Source organism: Polypterus senegalus, chromosome 2, assembly GCF_016835505.1.
Source record: "Polypterus senegalus isolate Bchr_013 chromosome 2, ASM1683550v1, whole genome shotgun sequence".
Classification (NCBI taxonomy): domain Eukaryota; kingdom Metazoa; phylum Chordata; class Cladistia; order Polypteriformes; family Polypteridae; genus Polypterus; species Polypterus senegalus.
Window position 1 is genome coordinate 128,698,015 of NC_053155.1, and position 14,485 is coordinate 128,712,499.

At 37.3% G+C, this 14,485-nt stretch overlaps 1 protein-coding gene across 1 annotated transcript in view; it reads left to right on the top strand.

The window, feature by feature from the left end:
• LOC120524239 (adhesion G protein-coupled receptor E1-like) overlaps positions 1-14,485 on the top strand; it is a 52,691-nt gene that overhangs the window by 18,775 nt on the left and 19,431 nt on the right. The window contains exons 5-7 of the mRNA XM_039746093.1: positions 1,160-1,297; positions 6,443-6,580; positions 7,410-7,493. Of these exons, the coding sequence (XP_039602027.1) occupies positions 1,160-1,297; positions 6,443-6,580; positions 7,410-7,493 (360 nt within the window). The remainder of the gene's footprint in view (positions 1-1,159; positions 1,298-6,442; positions 6,581-7,409; positions 7,494-14,485) is intronic.

The window sequence follows — 14,485 nt, forward strand, 5'->3', positions numbered from 1 at the left end:
ATAGCACTGGAGCAGGAAGGGGTGGGGCTTCTCTGGGCCTCGGGGCGGGGTTAGACATCATCTTTGGGTTTCTTTTTCTGGCTGAGGAGGAGAAAGGAGGAGGTATTGCTAATGTCAGTGCCCCCTCTTGTCCCAGGGTGGAACTGCTTACCTCACCAGAGCAAGGAAGGTGGCCCTCATGTGTGCATGTCTGACACAGGCTACATATCCAAATCTGTGTGATTCACCATTAAACACAACATTACAGAAGAAAGGGATTTTCTGGGGCCAGAGGTTGCTTCCATGATGGCAAAGTATAGAGGTAGTTCCAAGACGAATCTCTGCCAAGAAGGAAGCCTTCTTCTGTTACAGTACATCTGTGTGATCCACTGCAAGGTGATATTCCTTGCATCTTTAGTAAATACTCTTAAATTAGGTTCTCTGAGCACAAATGTCTTTCCTCCAAATTAGTAAAGGGCGGGATATCAACTGCAAAAGAAATGAGGCTGACTTAGCTCTCTGATAGTAAGAAAAAAATGGCCTCAGGAAATTGGAAAGACTCCTGCATAGCTTGAGTAAGCACAGCTTGTTGCCCTGACCCTAGAAGTGAATTTGGAGGTCAACTTTGGAGTCATGAAGGGTGGCACTTTAAATGTTTTCCTGTACCAGGAATAACTGAGTCTAGAGTCAAGGCAAAAGCTCACTAGTCTGAGAAATAGATGCTGGGTCTTCAGAGACAAAGAGAGCGAAGGAGCACAGGGAGAGAGGGGGAAAGGAAGGGGAAGCTACCAACTCAAGATATAAAGGGACACCAACAAGGTAAGAAATGCCCAAAGGGATGACTGTATTTTGTTGTTCACTCATTTATTTTTATACTTTTAAATTCTTCCTTTACTGGTGTATTTAGTGTAAAATGAAAGTGCATTTTAGGATATACTGTACAGTATGTTTCTGTCTTGGAATCATTTCAGGTGTGGTCATAGGGGTGCACTCCTATTTGTGACTTTGAAAAGAAAAATAATTATTGCTTTATCCCTGTACTATAATGTTGCATTCTATCCTCATTTTTACTTTTATAGGATTTGTTTTATAATCTGATAAAATAAAAAATGGCTGCCTGACTGGGTTGCTTTACTGAATACATTGAAGGTGCTCTTATGCGATTTTATTTCCTTTTCAGACATAAACGAATGTGAGAGTATGAACCACACTTGTAGCCCTTTTGCAGTCTGTAATAACACAATTGGAGGATATCACTGCTCTTGTAAAAGTGGCTTTACCGATGAGGATGCTAACAACCCAGGGAAGTACTGCAAAGGTAAAGTAAAATGAATATTCTGTAGCCTCACAACATCTACAGCCATTATAGTCAGGGTAAAGCACAAAGCATACTAAACATAGACAAAAAATCTGCCAACTAAGAAGCACAAGAAGTGAGAAACAACACAAGAGGAGATTGAAAGACTCAAGACAGAGCATTAAATGAGTGCTAATAGAACTCTCAAGCACAAATGAAAGTTAACAACTGCCCTCACCAAGCATGAACAAGGGTGCCGGCAAAGGCAAAGCATGACACCAGAAGTATCAAGGAGAATAGTAATGGTATTGAGATGAATCTCTTACAAACGAAAACTAAAATTTAAATGGGAAGGAGAGACACAAAACAATGTTTATTAACAAGAGTGAAAGAAAAAACAAAAACAGAGCTGATGAACAATTAATAAATATGAAAGCCTAAAGTGAAAAAATTGAAATATGTATTAGACAAAGTGAAAGAAATGACACAATAACAGGTCAACATAGTCACAACAACACTTCACTACACAATGCTAATAATCGTCATGACAGGTGCTGGTTGAAACACTGTAAATCTGGTCTTCAGGCTACTGTTTTCATACATAGCAGTGTCTAGACTGTATTGATAATCTAACAACCGAAAAAAATTGCAAAAGGTAGCAATGTTGTGAGAAACACATGGTTAATATGAAATCCAACTGAAGAGGGCAAGAAACTTGCAAACTGACAGGTAGGCCACAAAAGCCAAGACCATGAGCAGAACTGAGCAGACCAGTAAATCACTTACATAAGTTCATCACAGAAAAAGAAGATCAAGTGCGCACAATAAAAATGAAGTTAGGTGATTTTGGACAAAAACTATCCTGGTCTGAAAAATATTTTTTGTGTCAATTTTGTATTTTCATGACATTTGCTTTGTCCTCTGATAGAACTGGTCAATGTATTGGTGGAGATGCCTTTGGTTTGAATACATCTGTTCACATACATTAGCTGGAATACAGTATATATACATTGATTTGGATTGATCCGTTCTAATATATGGTATATACATTGGGTTTGATATATATATAAATATTGTTCAAATATTGATTGGTCTAGACATATCCATTTGGATATATAGTATAGATCAGCTGAGATTTACACATCAGTTTGAATCGCTTGGTTTTCAACTGTGTTAGCATCACAGTTTCACTTCATCATTGTTTGAACATTGTTGTCATAATTGTTTATATGTTACATATGAACGCCATACCTGTCAGAGGTGTTTTATTTCAAGTGCCGTATTGGGTTGAGTTTCTCACTTCTAAACCACATTTCTTTCATAATTTAAAAAAATCACATGAACTTCCACCTTCATGCCTCTTCTCCATCCCACCTGACTTGTTTCTTTCTGTCTCCTTTCATTACAAATCCTTCTCAAAAATGTGATTTTTCAAAAAGAGGTGAACGCTGTAATTGCGCTATATAGAGTTTATTTATTCATTTTTGACACTAATCTTTATAATGTGAAATGTGGGATTCACTAAATGAAATTACAATAGGCAAACTAGAACTGAAAACACTAGATCACTACAAGAAAATGAACACATTTAAAGAAGTAAGTGGTCTTTAATATCTGTGTTATACCAGTCATGGCTACTCAAAGTGTCTTGGCTAAACCACAGTACAGACTCACTCCGCCTGCTTTTCATTTTCAAAATCTATAGAGCTAAACCACAAGCAAAATCAACACTAAAATTACCAGGAATCACTATCAGAACATTAAGACTATAACCAGATCCAAAAATCTAAGACTATGAACTGAATCAAGAAGTGGGAGTTTTGTTTTAATTCACTCCTCCAGGGAGTCCAGAGTGCAACCTACAACTGGGCCTGTTCTTTTAATTAGCTTGTTGATTCGGTGGGTCTCTCTTAAACCAGCCCACCACACCACAGCATGGAAAATCACACTGGCCATCACAGAGGTGTAAAAGATGTGAAGAATGTCACTACCCACAAAAAAAGATCCAGCTCTGCCCTTTCTTATATAGTTCTTCTGTGTTACGAGACCAGTCCAACTTGTCATTGATGTGTACCCCCAAGTACTTGTAGGAGTGCACAACCTCTACATCCACTCCCTGAATTGCCTGAGTCCAGTAATTAGTGCATTCCGGTCATCCTTTATGTTATTCTTATTTAGTTTGTTTTCTATTTTAGCTTTGTAAGAATCCTTTCCTTCACTCAGCCTATTCTTCAGCAATCAGAGTATGTGTCCTTCAGGACCTCTTTGTCATTAGATTTGATTGATCTCTTTTCCTCACTCATGAGCTCTTTTAGTTCCTTAGTAATCCAAGGCTCATTCTTTAAAAAGCAACATAGTGTCTTTGTGAATACCACTATGTCGACACAGAGGTTAATAAAGTCTATGATGCAGTTACTGAGTCCCCCAATATCATCCCCATGTGACTCGTACATCATTCCCCAGTCTGTCATTTGGAAGCAGTCATTCAAAGCCATTTTGGCCTTCATTTAATTTCTTCAAGTGAAACAAGTCACAAACTGACAGAAATTTGTCAGAGTTCCTTCCAAAGACACATAGTTGAATTCACCATATTTTATAATTTAAGAACCAAAATGAGATAGCATCCAAGAGTTGGTGACAGAATGAATATTTTCCATTGCTAAGTCCCTATTTGGGTAGGAAGGAATAAAAACATTAATAAAGATTATGCAATTTATCTTCTTGGGGAAATAACATGGATGCATTTTGACAGCCAGAATTTCACTGTCTGAATTACAAAATTTAGTTTTAACTGTAATATGTCCCTTTACAACCATTCCACATTCAAATAGATGGCCAGTGCCCCTCCTGTCTTTTTTTCACATTGCACTGGGTTCTCTGTCTGCTCGAATAAGATGAAATCCATCCAGCATTAAAACAGTTTTAAGTATAACAGGTTTAAGTCAGATCTCCGTGAAGCACAAAATACCACTGTACTTGTATGCTCCATGGCCCACTATAAGCGCAGACCATTCGTCCATCTTATTTAATCGAACATTTCCCAGTTTTAAAACCTTTTCACTTTTCTTTTACTCTCGTGCTGGCACATTGCCCTCTCTGTCTGTGGACAAACAGCTCCTGCAGTAAAGTGTAACTGAGCTGCTCAGGCACTCGTGACCGTAGCGCAAATAGCTGATTGGGAGTTTATAATACACCCCGCTTTTATTTTCTCAGTGTCTATTACATTTCCAGGTTTTGCATATATAAGGCAGCTTTTGACTCCATCCAAGTTCACAGCCCATCAAGATGAGCTGGTGCCTGGGATTGCATTGAGTGCATATTGTCGGTATCGGTTTAAAATCCATTTATCCTGTTTCTACTGGCTACTGCCAGTGACAAGTCAAATCAAGTCTAATTTTAAATAAAGCTAGTGAGAAAGCAGTGAGAAATATGGGACGTCTGTAAAAGCCTGCTTCTTGCACAGCACCCGTCATACACAGTATACAGTATAAAGTGTAAAGCCTATCTGAATGGGTATCTCTCTCTAAACTGGTGAATATATTGAATTAATACATAAACACACACACATACATATATATACACTCCTCACTTAACGTCTGAGTTCCGTTCCTATGACTAGGTCACTAAGCGTTTTCATTAATAAGCGAGGAGCCACTAGCAGAGTCTGGGTCATGTGCCCCTCCATTCTGAGTGCATAATTTTCAAGTGAACAGAAAGTACAAGAGTGCAGCAGCGAAGAAGAAGAAGAAGAAGCAGCAGTATGGGGCGTCTCATCTGGAGCCACCTGTGCACGCTAAAGATTTTTCTGCTTCAGGCTGAATTGAGACATGTCATGGCAGACTCCTCACATTGAGATTTTCTTCTCCCCCTTTTCTCTTCTTCATAATTACAGCCTCAATGTAGCCACAGGAAGTCCTCTGCACCAATTGCGACAGAAAGTTGCAGCCGATTAAATAGAGGCACACTGATGGGGCAGAATAAAAAAAAACATAGTGCGCCATACTTAAGTAAGTTTCATACTCGTGTCTTGGCAAATGCTGACCGACTGCATGAACAAGATTGAAACAGAAAGGGTGATGCGAGATGAGATACTTGACGCTGAGACATCATGCTGTCATTTTCATGACCAAAATTCAGTGTTCAGTACTGAATGATCTGAAAGCTGGCTGTAAGTCCATGCAGTCATTAAACAGGTAGGTTGTTAAGTGAGGAGTGTCTGTATATACATATATATATATATAATAATAATAATACATTTTAGTTATACAAGGCACCTTTCTGAGAACTCAAGGACACCGAACAAACAAATAAATTAAAGACACAATCATAAACAACTAAAACATCAGAAAATATAAAAATTAAAACCAAACATAACCACTGTAATCATAAAGAAAAAGCCATTTTAAACAGATGCGTTTTAAGTTTACATTAGAAGGATGAAAATTATTTGATATTTCTAAGCTTGGTAGGTAATGAATTTCAGACATTGGGAGCAGAATGGCTGAATGCTCTGCTCCCCATGGTGGTTAGACGGGTGAGAGAGACGGTCAGATGGATGGAGGAAGAGAATCTAAGGTTACGGGAGGGAATGGCAACATGAAGATGGTCAGACAGATATAGAGAGGCAAGGTTATGAATGGCCTTAAATGTTAATAGCAGAATCTTAAAATCAATTCGAAACTTAATCAGGAGCCAATGAAGGTGCTGCAAGACGGGAGTAATGATGTAAATAGATGAGGTTCGAGTAATGGTGCGTGCTACAGTATTCTGGACTAGTTGAAGCTTATAAAGAGATTTATTAGAGAGACCAAACAGGAGTGAATTGCAATAGTCCAGCCGAGAAGTAACAAGACTATGAACAAGAATGGCAGTGGTATGAGGAGTGAGGGAGGGGCGCATGTGATTAATATTAGGTGGAAGTAAGCTATATATAAGTAAATATATATACTGTATATATTTTTGAACTAATGTGTATATAACTTAAAATATTTGATATGGCGTATATTGTACATCTGAAAAGATGTACCGTATTCAAACCAATGTCTGTTTTTAAATACGTATATAAGTGTAGTCAAATAATGCAATACCAAAAATAGCTGGTTTGGTGGATGAAAGATAAATGTATTTTTTAAAAGACTGTCCTTTCAATATTCACTTTTCTGTTAGATATAAATGAATGTGAAATGGGAAACAACACCTGCAGTCCTCATGGGACTTGCCAAAATATGATGGGCGAATACTCTTGTTCTTGTAAAACTGGCTTCATTGACAAAGACCCCACTAACCCTGGAAGAAAGTGTGAAGGTAAGATTTTAAACAATCTGGAAGATGAGTATTTAGGAATAAAGATAAAACAACTGAGGTGGATTCCACAAACAAGCTTGGTACAAGGGGGACTTTTCAGTTTTTGGCATCTAACTGTATCTATTCAAGGTTTATTGTTATTAATTACATGGCATTTATTTTGAAATACCTATATACATTAAAGTAAAAAAAAAAAAGCTATGATGCAGCAGTCAAACAATCAATCCAGCAAATCACAGAAAAAGATAAGATTCAATAATCTTAAACAATACTTAAAACCTCACCTGGACCAAATCAACTCCATATGGACCCAGCCCTATCAATAATCATTTCATTAAAAAAAAATGGAATGTGAACTTTTCTGCTGAAGTAGGCATTAGTGCAACCCTTTAGTAATGAAAATGAAATGTCAAAAATGAAATAAATGATACAATTTTGACAGTTACTGTATATATGATTTATGTTTTTAATTCTGTAAGATAAGAATGCAAGTTGGTTAAAAGTTAATATCCTAAGCATTTTTGCATATTAACCTTTAATCAACCAATTTATTAATCAGTAACCTATTTTCCTATTTTGTCAATGTTATTATGCAACAGTTTTCACCACTCTGTTCTTGAAAGAGTTTATTTGAAAAAAAAAACACCTTTAGTTAATAGAAATAACCAGGGTGAAGTCTGATCCTGTCTGACACCTTAGTGCTGCTGCTGCTGAATTGAGGGCCTGTTACATGAATTTCTTGGTGTCTATGTAGCAATATAGTGTTCTGTAAGGCTGATAAAATTGTGGTTTATAAAACATGTATATATTGTCTACATATTTCTTCTAGTAATTAAGGAGTGTATGTCTGGAGAAAACACCTGTTGTCCTGGGACAAGCTGCCAGAACGCCAGTGAAGGAATCAACTGTTCTGGTAAGATGGACTCAGTTACAGATTTTAATTTCCTAGTCTGACACCATTTAGATGAATTTAAAAAAAAATGTATGCATCAACATATCCATTAATGTTGTAGATTTCAGTGAGAATTAAATACAAATACAAGAAGTTTTGACATTGGGCATCTTCTATATATTAGTTTAAAAAAGTATTTAGGAAAGAATGTAATGTAAATAATGAATTATTAAAAATCACCAATAACTTCCATCTAGATGTGGTGTTACAGACATTTTATTTAGTTTCATATTTGTGTTGGGCAGAAATAATGATAAGTACTGTGAATGTAAAGTATAACACTTTCAAACCCACTTAATTCAATATGTTGGATAAAGAAGTCATCTCATGATGACCCTAGTTTGCATTCAGAAACAGAAAAGGAACCACAAATGCAAATTAAATCTTGAGACAATTATCAGAGAATGCTGAAGGGCATGAACAGATGTTTTGTGCTTTCATAGACTTAGGAAAAACATGTGATAGAGTGCCCAGTAGGAGCTGGTCTATGGGTGTCAGAGGAAAATGAGGGGGCCAGAATAGATTTTTAAAGCATTCCAAGAAATGTGCATCACAGCAAATGCCGTGATACAAGCAGAGAGTAGGTGTACATCGGGGTCAGCACTTGATCCATAATTTTCAGTATTGGTGATGGACGTACTAAGCAATAATATAAAAAAATGACACACTCTGTCTTGGGGATTTTAAGAAGTGAGAGCAGAAAATTAGATAAAGATCCTTGGACTGGAGACGTGCAAAGTGACCAAAGCTTATAGAAGCCTTCTGTACAATTCTTTTACCTGCCAGAGTATTTCCTTCTTTATTCTCCTCAGCTGTTGTTACCCGTGACACATACTCAAAACTTTCTATTGTCTCTGGCATGCAACCTGCAGTTGAATTAACTCCATTCCTTCCCACAGGGCCAGTCTTATCTTACATAACAAACAAATTAAGTAAATAATAGGACTACTACTATGTAGTGTATACTACTATCTACCATGGCTAATTATAAATTTGCAATACTAAATATGTGATGCCTGTATAGATATAATGTATTATTTGTTGTCCTTCCATAGGTAAATTCTTTATATAATACAGTCATAATAATATATCATACTGGTGATGTAATGTTCTGCAATACTGAAAAATACCCACAGACCTCTATCTTATCATCACACCATAGTACCACAATGTTGTACGTGTTGCTGTTTTTTCTTTACTTCCTCCTGCCCCTTCCCTAAACACCATCACTGGACTAACTCTCTGTGGCTGTGAGTGGGCGCAGAACTGACAAACACGGGCAGCATTTTGTTCTCTCTGAGCATTCATAGCAGGTAGCATTTTGGATGTTTAATACAGTCGATTCCTGTTAATTGGACGACATCGGGATGCGATCATTTTGGTCCTAATAACCGGCTGGTCCGATTACACGAACATGCCCTATACATGTGCAACCAAGACGGGACGTGCTATAAGTAACATATTAAAATGTCATTATAACTTTTATTGTGCTGCACATGCATATGGCGAATGTACAAACAAGAACTACATACATGTACATGTACGGTTGCTTAAAACTTTGTTTATTGAAAAAGAAATCTACAAATTCTTTGAAACAATCTACATGACACTCAGCATGAGAAGCACAATAAAAAAGGTTACATTACCAAATTCCAGTCAACGTTTCAAGAACTTGTCTAGTGTGATCTGACGCATTCTGTTGACGCACTGCACTTGAACAAAATCACCACAAACATCTAATGCATCAATGGGACTGCCTTCATTTCCCTCCTGCATGAAATAGCGGCACAAAGTTTCAATGCATTTCCTGGCATCCTGTGTTGTCACTTGCACTAACTCTTTAGGGTCATCATCATCACTTTCCTGGTCTTCTGCTTTTACGCTTACATCTGCTTTCTGCGGGCGACTTGTGGCTTCTTTTTCTTATTCTCTGTCACGTTCTTTGGTACGATTAAACGGAATTTTGTCCCAAATAAGCGAACAATATTAGGCTTATGTAATATGATCTGTTTCGGTTCTTTAGGATTCGGTCTGAAGTAGCGGCTGGTCCAATTAACCGGTGGTCCAATTAACCAGAATCGACTGTACTTGACTTGTACAATCACTAAACATTTTCCCTTTGTTAATAGGCTACCCATTGCCTCCATTCTAAAGTCTAAAGCTGGCTACAAAATCTAGATAGTGGCGCTAAGTGACAACTACTCTTGTTCACTGCTAAATTATTTAGTGAGCTGATGTTAACAATGCAGTTATGTGAAGCATCAATATCAGCTTGACACAGCATGTTAATAACGCTACAAACTCTGTACGTTTTAAGCAATATCAGTGCTAGCTGAAGCTCATATAGATCCTTAGGTAGGATGGGTAGGGTGAGTGACGCTTTAGTCACCAAAACGGCGCCAATCAGTGAATGTACATAATGGAAAGACCTGGAGCGTGTACCACTTGACTTACCAAAACAGTGATTCCCCTCAGTATCCCTAGTGTGTACATAATGGAAAACACTGAGCGAGCTTCAGTTACATAAACGGCAGATCTTACTGGCCCAAGTGCACCCCTCTTTACTTTCAGAAATGGCGCCCCTGGTGTTTGACTGTTTTGCCAAATGGATTGACTGTTTCTGAGCATTATGGCAGACTGTAAGGTCAATCACATGTGATACCACAGCTGCCTCTCTGTCCTGCTTGGAAGCAGCAGCAAGGCAAATACAAAGGGGGCTATGAAATTGCTTGTTACATGCTGCTGATTTGACTGCTTCTTTTTGTTTTTTTATCCTTCACCCTAATTTCTACATGTGGAAACGGGAATGTGGACACCAGTTGGTACTTCTGTTCCCCAAACACCCAACACAAGTGGGCAAGGATACAAGTTAAATGCCAAAAAGTCTTCATTTGTGGGAAAACTCTTCACAGCAAGCATTTACCACCACCACAGCCACTAGTACAACAAAGCACCATATAGCACACAATTCTTTGTCTTCGTTTGCAGTCTCTGTCTTTCATTTCCTCCCACACTTGTCCTTGCTAGTGTTGTCCACCTTCCTCCCAAGTCTGGTTCCCTTGGATGTGGCAGGGTGGTTTCTTTTATCTCAGACCCAGGAGTACTTCCAGTGCCATGGCACAACCCAATGGAAGTACTTCAGGGTCAGGCAGAAGTCTCTAGAAGGCAGAGATGGTTCCTTCCTGCAGTTCCCCCTGGTGGAAGGCATAGGCAACCACTGGACTGTTGCACGGGACTACATTTTCCATCATGCCTGTGGGTTGAAAAGTAGGAGCAGTAAGACAAGAATGCTACTTTCCAATGTATTGGGGAAGTATGGGCTCCGGAAAGGCCAACTCCTCCAATGCCTGCATACTTCTGTTCTCCCTTGCATGGTCAGAGTGAACAACTCGCTGAAGAAAAAGAGAAAGGTAAACATCCCTAAAGACTGCAAAAACAATTTATGATTGTCCAGTAGATTTGTTGCCTAATATTCCTTTACCCAAAGGGAAAATGTATGCTCTTAATTGGACTTAAATTATAGCTATGGAAAAATGTATTAAGAAATATTTAGGTAATGGGTTTATTGTGGGAACTGGATTTTTTTTTTGTCGAGAAGAAGGATGGTGGTTTAAGACCGCACATTGATAACTATTAAAAATAATTACCCCCTTTTACTTATCTCCTCTCTGCTCAATCAAGTAACAAGGGCCACCATTTTTTCCAAATTTGACTTCCGAAAGTTCATATAATTTGATCAGAATTCACGAAGGAGATGAGTGGAGCACTGTCTTCATTACAACAACTGGACATTAGGAGTAATGAGTGATGTAATGCTCTGGGATCTTGCTTATGCACCATCATTCTTACAAGGCCTTGAGTATAATTTTTTCTTGGGATTGTTTGAGCATTTATGTGCTAGTTTACATTGATATTTTAATTCTCTACAAAAATTTGGAGACCCATCTCTTATATGTGAAGGCATCTTTGAGCCAATCACCTTTTTGTAAAGTAAAGAAGTGTGAATTTCAGACTGATACAGTGGTATTTCTTGGAAATTAGATAACTCATAAGGGTCTGGATTTGTCAAAGGTCTCATCATTCTTGAACTGGAAGCCACTGGAGGGTTTTTTTAAATTTTCAGTTTAATAATCACCTCTGTAACCTCTTTGACCAAGAAGTCAAAAATGTTTTATTGGACACCAGACAACTTGACAACTTCAAATCATTTTGAGACATCCTTATCCATATTTTCATTTGTTGAAGCATCTAGCATTAGTGTAGGGGCAGTCTAGCCACAAAAATATTCTGCTCATGATCTAATCCATCCATGTTCATCTTTTCAAATAAGTTATCTGCATTAAGCAACATTACAACGTGAGTAACCATGAACTTTCAGCCATCAAATTGACTCTAGGAGAATGGAGACATTGATTGGAAGGAGATAAATATCCGTTTTTGAACAACACTGACCATAAAAATCGGACTTATTTAAAATTAACTAAGAGACTGATTGCTTATTGAGCTTAGATGGGTTCTATTCTTTAGTAGGTTCAACTGTTCAATTTCAATTTCATATTGCCCTGGGAAAAAGAATGATAAAGCAGATGCATTATTATCAATGTTTGATTCTAACAGCAGTCTAACTGAGGTGATATCCTTTATTCCACATGTTACATTTTTAAAAGCAGCAAACATTTGTGAAGATCAATCCAGTGTACTCTCCTCAGTTGCATTACCTCCAGACATTTATTATGTTCCTACACACCTACAGGGAAAAAAAAAGTTGTATTGAGCTCTTAGCAGTTCTGTGTTTGGACACCAAGGTAGTTCTCAAACTCTGCCAAAAGTTAAAGTTATTCTCAGTGGGAAAATAATTGGAGCGAAATCAAGGATTTCATTTCATCTTGTGGAATTTGTTGCAAGGCAAAATCTGCTCAAGGTCTTCCTGATGGGTTATTACAGCCCATTCCTTGTCCAGAACCATTGATGTTATTACCGATTTGCCACCTTCAAACAGTAACAAAACAATTTTGTAGTAGTAGATACTGTAGGTTCTCCAAGTAGTCTAATTTTATGCCTCTTAAAATATGTCTTTCTGCCAAAGAATTATAGTGAATATTTTAATAACATCTGCATTGTTTTCCTATATTAGATATTTCTGATAGAAGACCGAAGTTGGTCTCTCAAATATGGAGGTTCTTTTTTGAACTGTCAGGTTGTACAGTAAATATCACTTTAGGTTATCATCCAGAAATCAATGGACTGGCAGGAAAAAAACAATAGAGACTTAACTTCAGTGCACTATCAGTTCTAGTCACAATAACTTGAGTAATCATTTACCTCTTTTTAAAATATTTTTTATTAATAGAACATAGTATACAATCAAGCAGATAATTTTTTAAGAACTTATACAATAAATTACTTCAAAATCAATTTAGAAAGAACAGTAGAGAAATAAAAAAAAATAATAACAAAACAAGAATTCAGCCCCTCCTAGAGCCAAAATTATGAAAATTGTGTCTCTGTCCATATATTTATAGACCTGACTGTACAACAAACCAAACTCTTTAGAACTCCCTCCCCATAGGGAATATGATTGCACTGTTAATCTTCTAGGCGCTGTGGTACCTGCCTAACCTAAGGGTAAACATCATATATTGTTGAGATGAGAAAATTAGGCCATGGAAGCCCATATTGAAGAAAATCATACAAACTGGTCTGTCACACAATCCAGCAGTCCTGTACATGGTGCTCTTGGGCCATGTAAACGTGATGATAAAAACAAATATACTGAGACTGCATTTTTCACTGCTAAGGATCATTTTAAAGATTGAGTGATCTAGGATGGATTCCCAGGCCATTGTTCATTTTTTTTTGGGGATAACTTGGGAATTTGTGTTCTATGGTGGCGACATATGGATTTTCACTCATGATTTGGATCTAAAAATACAATATGTCTGGTGCGAAAAAAATAATCTCGGTAGAGTTACAGAAATGCAAATTTCATAAACCTCTGTGATTTTTTTTTTGGGCTGTGAGATTTTTAGGACTGGGGTAAAGCTGGATCAGTCAATGTTTTCATGTTAATTTGGAAGGTTCTAGAAAACATTAAACTTATACAATATTTTGTGAGTTTCACAAATTATTACAGTTGCTTTATAAATAATTTTACCAATGCCATCTCACTGATCGATTCTTTAAGAAAAAAACTCATCTCAAAAATTTATATGGACTGTTTAGGCCCAGAATTAATGGAAAATATTTACTTCAGCCACAGTCTGAAGACATCCAGATGTTGTATCATCGGCTGGGAGGTACAGAGCACTCCTTCATAATATTCATTGATCACAAGAATCTGAACAGAATGAATGTCTAAATTTAATACAGAACTATTTGGTCTTTGCTTTTTATCCACTTTAAGTCTGTGATCTTATATCATTCAGGTGATAGGAATGAAAAGACAGAAGCACTCTTGAGTTAGCCTAATAATGATGAAATCCTTTTAGTTTCTGAGAACATTTTGCCACTAGAGAGATTTTTAGCTGCTGCCATTTTAGAATTCTCTGAAGATTTGGCCACTAAGATACTAAAGGCACAAATATCTCAGGATGCCTCTGAGAAGAAATTTTTTTATCCCTCCTCATCTCAGAGGAGACATGTTAAATTGGTCTCATGTTTTGTCAATATTTTGCCACCCTGGAAGCACTCATACCTTCAAATTATTAAAACGGTATTTTGGTAGAGGAATATGCTTCAGGATATTCATGACTTCATCTTAGGTAGTGAAATGTATAACGGGCCAGTTACACCCTATTCGCCCCACTAATTGTCTTTAAAAAGAAATGCATATGGATATCAGGACTGACCTTCCTCCTTCACAAAGTTTTACTAACATTCTTGTATAAGTTGATGGCTTTTGTAAGAGAGAACACCCGCAAGAAATCACCCTAGTAGATACTGTTACTGAAGAG